This window comes from Carettochelys insculpta, chromosome 7 (genome assembly GCF_033958435.1).
Source record: "Carettochelys insculpta isolate YL-2023 chromosome 7, ASM3395843v1, whole genome shotgun sequence".
Lineage (NCBI taxonomy): Eukaryota > Metazoa > Chordata > Testudines > Carettochelyidae > Carettochelys > Carettochelys insculpta.
Window position 1 is genome coordinate 45318705 of NC_134143.1, and position 12177 is coordinate 45330881.

Sequence of the window (12177 nt, forward strand, 5' to 3'; positions counted from 1 at the left end):
AAGATAGCGAGTGTGGTTGTCAGTGTCAGTTACAGAACAATGGCAGTAGCTGTCTGTGGGCTAGTGCTACTCAAGCCTCAGTAGTTCAGTTAGAAGTCTGAACTCCCTTAGACAAAGTGTCAACGGGCACAAAACAGAGATCAAAACACTCCAGATCCACAAACCAGGTAGTCAACATTTTAATGGAATGGGGCATTCTGTCAATGACCTAAAGGTATGTGTGTTACAGAAAAGGAATTATCGCTCCGTTTTGGAAAGAGAAACATCTGAGCTGGCTTTTATATTCAAATTCGGCACATTAACACACGGTTTAAATCGTGATGGGAACTTTCTGAGTCACTATAGGGGCTTGTCTGCATACTTGGCTCAATCTAATTCTTGACCTTCCCCCCCACCCCTCCACTCTCTGATTTGCTCACCTTGATTATCTTTTTCTGATTTGTCCTCCTTGCTTACTGCTTCTGGTTCTCTGTGCCTTAAATATTGAGTCTGTTCTGGTCTGGCTGTGGTCTGAAGAAGTGGGTCTGTCCCACGAAAGCTCACTTAATAAACCATTTTGCTAGTCTTTAAAGTGCTACTTGACTGCTTTTTGTTTTGATAGTGTATAGACTAGCACGGCTTCCTCTTTGTTCCTTTATTGTTTAGGTGATGGTTGGTAACATTAGCTGGCCTTTTGTTAATTCACAGGTGGCACAGATCTGAGCTCCCAGCTACCTGGGCGACGAGACATGGGGCTGAACTCCCTCCTCGTGTGCCACTGAAAATCAGCTTGTGTGCCACTCGTGGCACCCATGCTGGGGGTTGCTGTTCTCTTATCTGAATATCTGTTTCAAAGATTGTCACTTTCTGTACCCAAACTGAATAATTGTGTTATAACAGTACTGCTTGAGCTGTTTAAGTCACCGTGGTGACAAATGCCTCCATTAGTGCTTGTAGAAAAAAACGTAATGTGAGAGTGCTAGGAGCTTTTGAAATATTTTGAGATAAGTGTAGGCTTGAATCAACATACTGGAATGTGATTATGTTTCTAGTAATTAAGGACAGCACGTAAAAGATAAATAATTGTAATTTTTTTTCTCTAGGTTTCATTATCTGCAGCAGGGTCTGTTATAAAAGCATTAGCAAAATCCTCACCATCTCCTGGTTCCCAGAATGCACAGTCAGCCACACCTAAGAAAGATAAAGGCAAAAAGGATGCAAAACAGGTAAAACTCACCTCTTTACAAAAAAAATCTAGATTTTTTTTATTTCAATAAATACTGTTTTTAAGATTAGTTCTTCAGGCATAAATTAAAGAAATTGTCATTACAATGCTCTCCTGTGTGAGTCATTCATGTAATTGCATTTTTGTATCTGTGAGAGAGAACTTTGTCCATGTACTAGATATGCAAAATTAGGAATGTGAGTTCTGCAGAAGAAATCAGTTTACAAATACTTTTTCTTCTTTCTTCCCTTTTGTTTATGTTTCTTTGACCAAAACCTACCACCTGCTGCTCTCCAGAATACTGTCAACCAACCTTAAAAATGACCAAGCCCAAAAGGATGCCAAACAGCTATATTTCTTTTTCTCCTCTTTCAAACAGTTATGTTTAAGTAAATATTTAGAGCCTATAGACAAATAAACTTCTCTCTAAAGAGTTTCTTTTATTAAAGGTGCAGTGTTCAGTGGTGAAGGAGAAGCCTAAACGAAAAGGACCAGTTGAATCATTACCAGCAAGTGTGGAGGAATGGGCTAGCTATGACTGTCCTGATGAAATTAGGGATGCTTTTAAACAGGAAAAAAGTCCTTATGTTATTAACCAGGATAATATTCTGGTACCTGTAAGTAAACTTTTCAAAATCATTGCTCTACTTTAGGAAAACAAATGCTGAGACCTGTCCCATACGTTAGGTTTTGTGTGTATGTAGTCAATGCTATTTAAGACAGTTTTTAAAAAAGACTTTTCTCTTTTCCTTGTATTCTTCTATATTATGAAGGTACTGCTTGCAGTGCCATAATTACAATATTTTGAAACAGACTTAACAAAGATAACATTTCTTTTTTATTCATCTGGTCTCCAAACAGTAGGTACTTTAACATAATGTTAGTATGCAATTTGAATTTTTGTTTGTTTGTATTTCTTTTAATCAAATGTTAAGTAAATTATCTCTAGTTAAAATTCCATTATGCCAGTTGTCCAGGTTGAGTGAGGTAGTATATTTTATTAGACCAGCTTCTGTAGGTAAGAGAGATAAGTTTAAATGGGGCTCTTCTTCAGGGTTGGTAAATATACTCAGTGTCACAGCTAAATACATCATGAAACAGATTGCTTAGCATAAGTAATTAATACATACTTTTTTCTGCTCTTCATCAACAAACCACACAGTGATTTCAGAGAATTTAAGTCTCTTCCCACAAATCAGAGCTTCTGCTTTAATGGGGATCAGAACCTAGTCCTTGATTGTCAATGAGCCACTACATAAATATTCTTTGTTAAATCTGTCCATGAAGGCAGCTTTCTTGGTAGCTATAACTTCTGCCCAAAAGGCTAGAGAATGGGGAGCTTCATTGGCAAATGCTCCTGCCCTCATTTACAGTATCCACCAGAAAGAAAGTGTCACTGTAGTCCAGTCCAGATTTTTACCTATATTGTCCTTGGAATTTCATATTCATTAAACCATTTATCTCCAAGGTTTTTTTTCCCCCCAAAGCTACATCAGATTTGTCAATAAACCATGTTCCATACCCCAGATCAGAGGCAACAACTTTCAGCAGCAAAATGGGACACATATCTCTCCCCAAACACTGGGGCTGGAGGCAAAAGGCCAGAGGCCAGAGTTGGAAGAGAGAGAGCCAAATCCATTCCCATTCCAGCTTCTGCATGCTCCTGATCCCATGAGCCTCCGGCTACATTGTCTGCCTGGGCCTCTGAGCAGGTTGCACAGCTGGGAGCTACCTTGAAAAGTGTGTCCTCTTCTGGCTGCTGCACTCTTCCAACCAAGGCAGCCTCTGGCCATGCTGCCTGCATATCAGTCAGAATGGACAGAGGCTGCCTGACTGAGTTCTTTAATGGATCTTCAGAGGGAGTGGAGAAGGCAGCCCAGCAGGAGGACAGAATGCCCTTCCGTGCCAGATGATGTGAGGTGGGAAGAGCACAGGAGATGTAGGCAGAGATGAGTCATGAGGGGGTTAGGTTCTTCCCCCATGTTTTCTCCATACTATTCATTGCCATAGATGGTAGGAGAGCCTCAACTTTTTCCTTAGATAGGACCACAAGCTTTAGAAGATCTCCTTGGCCACATGTTCCCATTGTGAATGGAAATAAGGGCTTGGTTATTTCAAAATTGGGGCTAACAAAGTGGATAGCTGGATGTACTAGTATCTTTTATGTCCAGGCTAACCCCCTTCAGGAGTGATAGCACATTCCACTAGAGCACTTTCTACTTCTATAGCCTGACATAATGATGCATCAGTTGTTAATAACTCTAGAGCAGCAACTTGATCCTCTTGCATACCTTTTCTAGTCATTGTGCATTGGTGCCTACCGCAAGATCAGATAAGGCTGTAGGCAGTGCAATTCCCTCTTCTGTATTGGATTGTACTATGAAACTTGCACCTCTTCAGGGGGAGTATTGCTTGGGGTTCACCTGAAGTGGTACACCCACAGGGACACTACTCAGAGCAGTTACCATTACCACTACTCATTACCAGTGTTCTGTCTATTTTTTTCTAACCCTGAGCAGAATTTTGTGTACACCAATGTGGAAGTGATGTGAAATAAAACTCTTGTGGTGGGGTGGGGACAAGGGGTTCTGAGTGTGGGAGGAGGCTTAGGCCTGGGGTAGAGGCTTGGGTACAGGGGTGGGAGAGGTCCAGCTGGAATGCAGACTCTGGGGGTCAGGTTAGAAATGAGGGACTTAGAGTGAAGAAAGGGGCTCCAGCTTGGCGCCAAGGGATTCAGAATACAGGAGTAGGCTGTGGGTTGAGGCAGGAGGTTGAGGTGCAGAGTGGGGCAGGGGGTGAGGTGCTGGGATCAGTGAATAGGGGTGCCTTCCCACTGGCCATGGAAGCTTCAAGGCTTGAGGACAGGTATCTTTCTCCACAGTAGCCCTGAGCCCCATTGCATCGCTGAATGTGAAGCTGTGCAGCCATGCACTGTAGAACATTACTTTGGACATTGTGCAGTAACTGGACTTCTTCACGGTGTGTGTCCTGTAGGGTGCTTCACTACCTCCCTCCTTGCCTCTTGCTTCAAAATCTCTGTTGTGAGACTTCACAGTGCAGAAGGAACTGAGAGCTCTCTCCCACCTCCACAGCCCCATATATCCATAGTGGGGGGTCATGAAGATGTGTGAGGTGCTGATATGGGTCACATAGGCACTGATATAAAAAAATCTCCCATCAGAGCATGGGCTTACCTCAAGTGGAGCGCTCACAATGACACACATCTTGAAAAACTCTAGTTGCTGCAGACCATGAGTAATCTCCCCATCAAAATGCTAAAAGTAACCGGTGGCCCACTCCCTGCATCTCACAGCTCTGGCTCATTCCAGGTTAGAACTTCAAAAATCTTCCTTATTAGGAGGAAACATATGTTTGCTTTCTTGTGCAACTCATCACCAAATTACCCTCATGCCTCAGTCCTGCAGGTGGGTTTACAATTGCACATTCGGTTACAGCTCTCTAGATATCTTGGACATCAGCTTTCTGTGGGCGGAGAAAGGAAAGTTAGTAATTGTCTGCCAATTCCTTAGCTAAATAAACACTGGCTACTTTCTTTAATACTCCTTTTGTCTATTAAAACACTAGCCAGTGACCTGAACAGGGAACTGTAAATGAGATACGTTGGAATTTTACAATTCTAAGTTTCCAACCACTGATCAGATGGGTGTCAAAGACTGAAGATTCCAGTGAAGCATGTTTTAAGATAACCTGTAAATATATATACACACGTGGAGAATAAGATTTGTGTCAGGATTATTTTGTTTAGCTTGTATAGTTGAAGAAAGAAGAGCTAATAGTTTTAAAATACCAACAGTTGGTACAACATTTATTTATTTTTTTATCTTCAGACCTACAGTTTATACTTTATGGATCTTTTGGCAAAAGAGCTGCAGAAAATTTCTTGCAACCACTTTACTCTTCCCATCTTTCAGCTGGCTGAGGTTATTGCTCGTGACGTTGTGGAAAGTAAAAGTCTCTCTGATCTCTACCATCTTCGGTTGGTATAAGTTACTTGCTTGGGCTAAATGGGAGATTTTATGAAAATCCATACCCACCCACTCCATTTTGTACACTGATCCTTATTTACACAATGAAAACCATCCCCATTATGATTTACCTTATTTTACCTTGTTCACCATTTTAAAAATGATTTATTCTCCCGTCAAAGCTGTTCCTCATTCTGCCATTTTGAGTGTAGAAAGTGGGTGCCCACAAGAGTCTTCAAAATACCTTACCACTAAAGGCTAGTGTTAAAAATCCTCAGGGTCACATATGCCCTGATCTTGGATTGTTATGGCTGTCACCAACCAAGTGTGAATCCCCCTTTGGAAACTCACGAAGGTGCACTCTTGAACCCTCCTCAGGAGAGAGCTTGAAAATCTGTAGTTTCTCTTAGGGCTTGTCTATACCTGTGGGAAGATCAACCTGGTCAGGCTCGATCTTCCAGAGTTTGATTTCATGTATCTGGTAAATATGGACAAAATCGATCTCCCTGGGGTCTGCAGTCAACCCCCTGTATTCCTGCTCTCACAAGAAGTAAGAGAGGATGACAGGAGAAATGCTCCCGTCAACCTCCCTTAGTAAGGACAGACCTTACAGTCATCTGTAGATATCTCGATTCTAACCATGCAGTTGTCATAGCTAGAATTGTGTATCTGCAGTCGACTGTAAGGTCTAGTGTAGATCAAGCCTTAGTAAGTTGGTTTTCAGTCGTAGGCGTGTGCATACAGAGCATCCTTCTTTCTAGGACACAGGAAAAAGTTCAGGGTCATAAAAGGGTGATTCTTATTAACAAAACAAAGACAACAAACTTGTTTCCTACATGTTACAGAGCAACTAAAAGAAAAGGTTAAAATTCAGAGCATTCCTTCCCTGGGATTTGGTTTGGAAAGCTATAATAGGGTAGTTACACGTGCTGAATGCAAAGAAATCCAGCAAATCCAAAAATAAAATAACCTGATGGTGGCTGGTTAAACATTCCCTGTTCTACTCATGTATCTGAGGTTTCAAGATTTAGTCCCTCCTTAGGCGTGAAAGTCACTGGATAATCCATTCTTGGCTTCCTGGCTTAATTCCTGTCCATCCAGCTCTGCTCTGATACCACCACAGCAGGAACAGGAAGGCCACTGCTTCCAATTCAAATGCTCGCAATCTGTTTCTGTTGGCTCTCTTAGTCCCCTGCCCACTCATTTCCTATTTCCTTAGCATTTGTGGGGACTCTCTAGGACCCATTGTCTATAGTTTTAACCCTTACAGGTATGACAGTTAGGGTTACATCTCAAGAGTTAACTACTGAGAAAAAAACTTTAGTTAACTGAATGGCTAGAAGGTCCTGAAAAGAGTATTACTCCCATTCCCTTCTTCCCACCTCTTTTTAAGTTTTATGTGTATTAATAATGTTCATTATAGTTTTTTATTTCTTTTCTGGCATGAAAGCCAGTAAGGGTAGCTAAATAATTCAGTGCTACAGCCCAAAGTAAATGTATACAGCATGGACGGGATTTTTTTTTTGTTGGTTGGAGGCCACTGACCCACAGAGAAATGAGTTGGGGACCACACACAAATGTGCCTCTGAGCCAGAAGTGGGGTGCAGGAATGGGGTGAGGGTGTGGGGTCTGGGCAGTACATAGGGTGGGAAGGGGCAAGGGATTGGGACACTTACCTGGCACAGTTCCTGTGTGGGTGCAGGTGACTCTGCACCACGCTGTGCTTGCAGGAACACACATTCCCTCGTCATTCCCATTAACCACAGTTCCCAGCCAATAAGAGCAGTAGGAGAAAATCCTGCAGTCAAATGCTTCCTTTCCTGTGCTGCAGTTCCTCTAACTGGGCAGAACAGGAAATAGCAGCATGCAGAGCCGCTTCTTCTCCCCACTCCACGCAAAGCCAGCCACAGAGAGTCTTTAGGGACAGCTCTCCTCTGTGAAGGGGTGGGAGGAAGTTCAAAGCCTTGCAGGCCAAAGGTGGCAGGGGACAGATCCAGCCTATGGGATGTAGGTTCCCCAGCCCTGGTATACAGGATTAAGCAAATCCCTTCCAAATGAAAAGCACTTTTTATTCTTTTAACGCCATGGAATGGAATTAGGAAACAACCTCATTTTTTAAAGGGATGTTGTGTTTAAGTAGTTTACTGTAGTTTGAGGCAGAGCACCCCTGCTTGCATGCACATAATGTACTGAATAGTTCTCTCTCCCTAATTGCTTTACTCTGATTTGCATGCATAGTTAAAAAAACAATTTGCTTTTTATTGGGTACATTTTTCAGATGGTCAGAATTCTGAACTCCATACTTATTTTTGTATTTTGCCTAAAATCTGGTGTGTATCTAAAGTGTTTAAGTATTTCTCAGAAATTTATTGATTTTTTCTAGATTTAAATTTAACAGAATTCTGTTGTTATTAGCTATATTAGTTAAAGCTACAGGAAAAAAGAGAAAAGAATAGAAAACATAAAAATACACTCTTTCAGAAAGTGTATTTCTATCAGGCAATATTTTCTTTTTTGTGATCACTATGCACACTAATCTTCTTATTTTCACAGAATCTCCCTAGTATGTTCTGATATAAAATTGAGCCAGGCATCCTCGTATCATGAAAAAGCAGTTGGAGAAGCATACATTAATGAAGTGGAACAGGCAAAGTATGTGTTCTTATTGCAGCGCGCTTTTTGTAGCTTTTTGTATTCCCTGTTAATGATTGGTAACATGCAAACTTTAGCACATTATAAAGTTAGAATGATGACAATTTTATTTTTAAAAAACATCTTCTAGCACCACTTTTGATATACCCATGGCACAGTGTAACATTGTTTATGAAGCATTTCACACAGATTTACAGAATTGTTATCATAAGCCTGTGTAGTATATTACTTTAAAGATATTTTTAAACAATATTTTAATTTTGTTCCCTCTTCTCCACTACAATTAGGTATAGACAAGAAATCATATTAAAAAATGGAAAAAGCAAGCAACCTAATCAGGAGGAAAAAAGTGAAGTATCAAAATGTACCAAGTCTTGTAATAAGGGATATGAGAAGTCACTTACTGCAAAAGAAAAGGTTATTTAATTCAGTTCCACATATACCATATGGAAGAAAGTTTCTATTTTCACTTTGGTTTTGTAGACATGTTATAAGGTACTGATTATTTGAATCAGTTTTGTGCTACTGTCATTTAAAAAGTTTTCAACTTTAAAAACCATTATATCTTGAGCTTTAGGTGTTCTGTAGTTGACTGGAAGTTGGGAAATTGGGTATAACTGTTGTTTTGGGTAATGGCTCACCAATCTGACCTAAAAATCAGTACGTTCACCCTCCACCCCAGATCACAGCTATGAGAAGTTATAAGAGTACTTATCTGGAGGTAGGTTGCAGGACCTTCAGCAGTCATATGAACACTACAAACAATGTAATAGTAACACAGGATTCATTACACTTAATAATGGAGTTTATAGTCAAATATCTGAGATGGTGATTACATACAGATTAATCCTTGATTAGTTAAAGAAATGCTGTGTACTAGTACAAATAGACCTAAAATAACACCATACTCACACTCCCTCCTCATAGACTCAAGGAGTTGGAGGACCAGCCTCAGTCCATTGGTGGTGAGAGGTGAGATAGTGTTAGAACAGAGAAAACTTCAGAGAAAAACTAGTACAAGTAAAAGAAAAAGAAAATGAACAGAGAGAACCGTAAAGAAAAGACTTGCCAGAACCCATTGGCTGTGAGGTCTTATATGTTTCCCTACATCACTCCAGCCCAACCTTTTAAAGCCAAAACTAGACTTCTAAAACTTAAGTTTTTGAGGTTGTGCATACCTGATTGGGGAATGCAATTAACATCCCCCTTTGAATGTGCATAAGATATCACATTGTAGCATTATTACCAACCTCCAGAAATGGGCATTTGGGGCAAGGTACCACCTAACAGTCCTTGGTGACGTTGGCCTCCACTTTGCAATCAACAGGGTGGTCGATCTGACAGGGCCATAAGATCTTGGCACCACACGAGATAAAAATGCAGTCTGCAAGCTAAAGTCTGGGAACTCAGATCTCTCCCCCTTATCCATATCTGCCTGGAATTGTCCAGGCACCCACACCTGCTTAGCTCAAGATAATCTCTTACAGAGTATAATCCCTGTAGGCCTCTTGCATTACTGCTAAAATGGAATAAAACAGTGAAAGGTAGAAGGAAATAGCTAATAGTAAATAATATATATGAGGTAGGCTTAAGCTACAAGAATAAGATATATAATATCAGCTAATGTATTCTCATAGGCTATACTGTAAAATATATGCTACTTAGGTTCCTCTGACCTGTGTTACTAGCATATGACTTGGAGGTGCTCATTATCAAGAATTAATGCAGAACAAGAAGAATGGGAGATGTGATTAAAGCCACTCAGTGTTGCTCTTTCCAGTATATGATAGTGACATTATTGCTCTTGGGGCAGCCCAGTTAAAATAGCAAAGATCAAGGAGCTGGATCAGTCTTCTCTTCCTTCTTTTTTTCTCCACTGACATATCTGTTTTCATTCCCTGTGCAAGCAGCTCTGAAGAGACACATTTCAACTCTAACTCTCCTCCACTTTAAGTTTAGTCTTACAGGATATCCTATGTTTTCTTGTTGCTTTCCTCCAGTCTCCTCTTTGCATTACATTCCCCCACGTTTCTCCATATTACTTTATTGCCATCCTTTACCCTTTCCCTTCCTCCACTCCCACAAGTTCTTCCACCTCCTCAATCCACTTCTTTCATTCTCACATATTCTTCTCCTGTCTCTCTCATAGTTCTGGAGAAAATAAATCAGTTCCTCCCATCTTAGTTTAATTTCTGGACTGTACAAGACATAAATTGTTTTCAGTCACCAAAAGTCAGTTATAATATTGCATTTATCTTATATGTTATTTATGCAAATTTTCTGTATTCTGTGAAATCCAAGTGCCCCAGTAAGCATGTTCTCTCCTATAATTTAACTTCTAATTTTTAGATTATAAAATAGTTAGAGATGAACTATAAAGTATAATAAGTAGGATTTTCAGAATTAATTGGGATTCTTTCTGAAATAATGTAGTAATTTAAAGGGTTTTTTTGTTTGTTTTTTCAGATTTTGGAGTTAGATGCAGTAACTGGAAAAGGGCTGAGTGGACTTTCTTTCCCCTGCTTATGGACTGACAAAGCTGAAGTACTAATTCAGTTAGGCTTGTATCAACCAGCAAGATTACTACTCTCAAAAGCATACAGTGCAACAGAGGTTGGTCAAAAATAATTAAAAGCCTATAAAATAAAAATTATGAATACTGTTAGGCAATAATATTTAGCATGATTAAAATGTCTCTGATATTAATGGCAGTCGAAATGCAAAAACACTGTCCCAAAGCTGGAAAACTATCTCTCAGAGTTTACACTTACAAACCTTGTGAAACTGATGGTCTATACCATGTACATTCATCCCTTGTTAAACGAGTACTTTATTTACGAGTACTCACTTAAACGAGGGACACATATATCTCCCCCACTGCTAATATGAGTGTAACCCCCTCCCCATGGCTCCAACCTCCAGTAGTCTGACACCCCCATCAGCCCTGCAACCCCAACTCGCTGCTGCCAGACCCCCCCACCGTGGCCCTGCAGCCTGACCTCCCACGAGCCCCGCAGCCCCCAAATCATCACAGCCTGACTAGCCACGCAGCCAGACCCCACCTGCCAGCCCTGAAGCCCCAAATCACGGCAGCCTGACTGGCCTTGCAGCCAGACACCCCTGCCAGGCCCATGGCCCCATACCGCAGCAGCCAGATCCTTCTGCTGGCCCTGCAGCCCCATACTGGAGCAGCCTGCCAGCCCCATGGCCCCGTACCACAGCAACCTGAACACTCCACAGCTCCGAAGCCTGACTCCCGGCCACCAGCCCCGCAGCCCCAAACCGCGGCAGCCTGAAACCACCTCCCACTTCACAGACCTAACCTGCCACCAGATTTTAACCCTTCCTCCCACTCATGGCCCCAAACTGCTCCCAGGCTTTAACCCTCCCCAGCCCTAGGTTCACTTACCTTTCAAAAGCAGCACCACCTGCTGCCACTTCTTCCCCAAGTTAGGAGCCCTAAGAACCAATCAGAGACTTTTGCATGTATTTTAATAGGAATTTAGTGTCCCTTTTATGAGTTTTCGCCTATGAGCAGAAAGTTGGGAACCAATTGTGGTCGTATAGTGAGGGATGAGTGTACTGAAAGCTATCAAATCCTGGGAAGAACACTGAAGTTACTTTTTAAAAAACTACATCCATTAGAAACCTAGATCTTGTACTTTAAAAGACCTTAAAGGAAATCAAACTTTTGAAAATATGGCACTTTAACTCTTACCCTGTAGAGGAAGGCAAGGAATCATTTTTCTTTCATGGTCATTGACCTCCAGAAAAAATCAGTTAGGGGCAGTAGTCCCTGTAAGTTCAGCACTTGAGTGGCCACTCAGGAGAGAGTGAGGTGCCACCTATCTGATTAGCAGAGCGCCCACAGGCAACAATTTGTGTTTCTATTGATTAGGCACATTCACATGTGCCTCAGTGCACCCAACAAAATTTATTATGCCCATGAATGGCAAAAATTTTAGAGGGAACACTGGCTGGCAATGCATCCCGTGAAGCAGTGGCAGCAGCTGTTCATGCTTCTCTAATACTGCAGGGAGCAATGTATCAATTCAGGATCTGTTTGTTTAGCTAATTCACAAGAGTTCAGTATTTGCTCTTGAGAGTTGTGATGTGCTGCTGCTACTCTTAATATGTATGAAGCCAGTATTGCTAATTTTTTCACTGGTCTTTTTTTAAGAATCTTCCAGGTATGCAGGAATAGTGTGTGCACGGAAGAAGGGAGTGACTTACAATTTTGGGCAGAACTTAAAGTACAGTGTTCTTATGCCCTTACCAGTCTGACCCCTGCTATTTCAATATGTAAAGGATCTTCATGCAAGATATCTTTACATC

At 41.2% G+C, this 12177-nt stretch overlaps 1 protein-coding gene across 1 annotated transcript in view; it reads left to right on the top strand.

The window, feature by feature from the left end:
- CFAP46 (cilia and flagella associated protein 46) overlaps positions 1–12177 on the top strand; it is a 167993-nt gene that overhangs the window by 105471 nt on the left and 50345 nt on the right. The window contains exons 31-36 of the mRNA XM_074999578.1: positions 1083–1205; positions 1654–1821; positions 5053–5201; positions 7744–7842; positions 8130–8259; positions 10309–10455. Of these exons, the coding sequence (XP_074855679.1) occupies positions 1083–1205; positions 1654–1821; positions 5053–5201; positions 7744–7842; positions 8130–8259; positions 10309–10455 (816 nt within the window). The remainder of the gene's footprint in view (positions 1–1082; positions 1206–1653; positions 1822–5052; positions 5202–7743; positions 7843–8129; positions 8260–10308; positions 10456–12177) is intronic.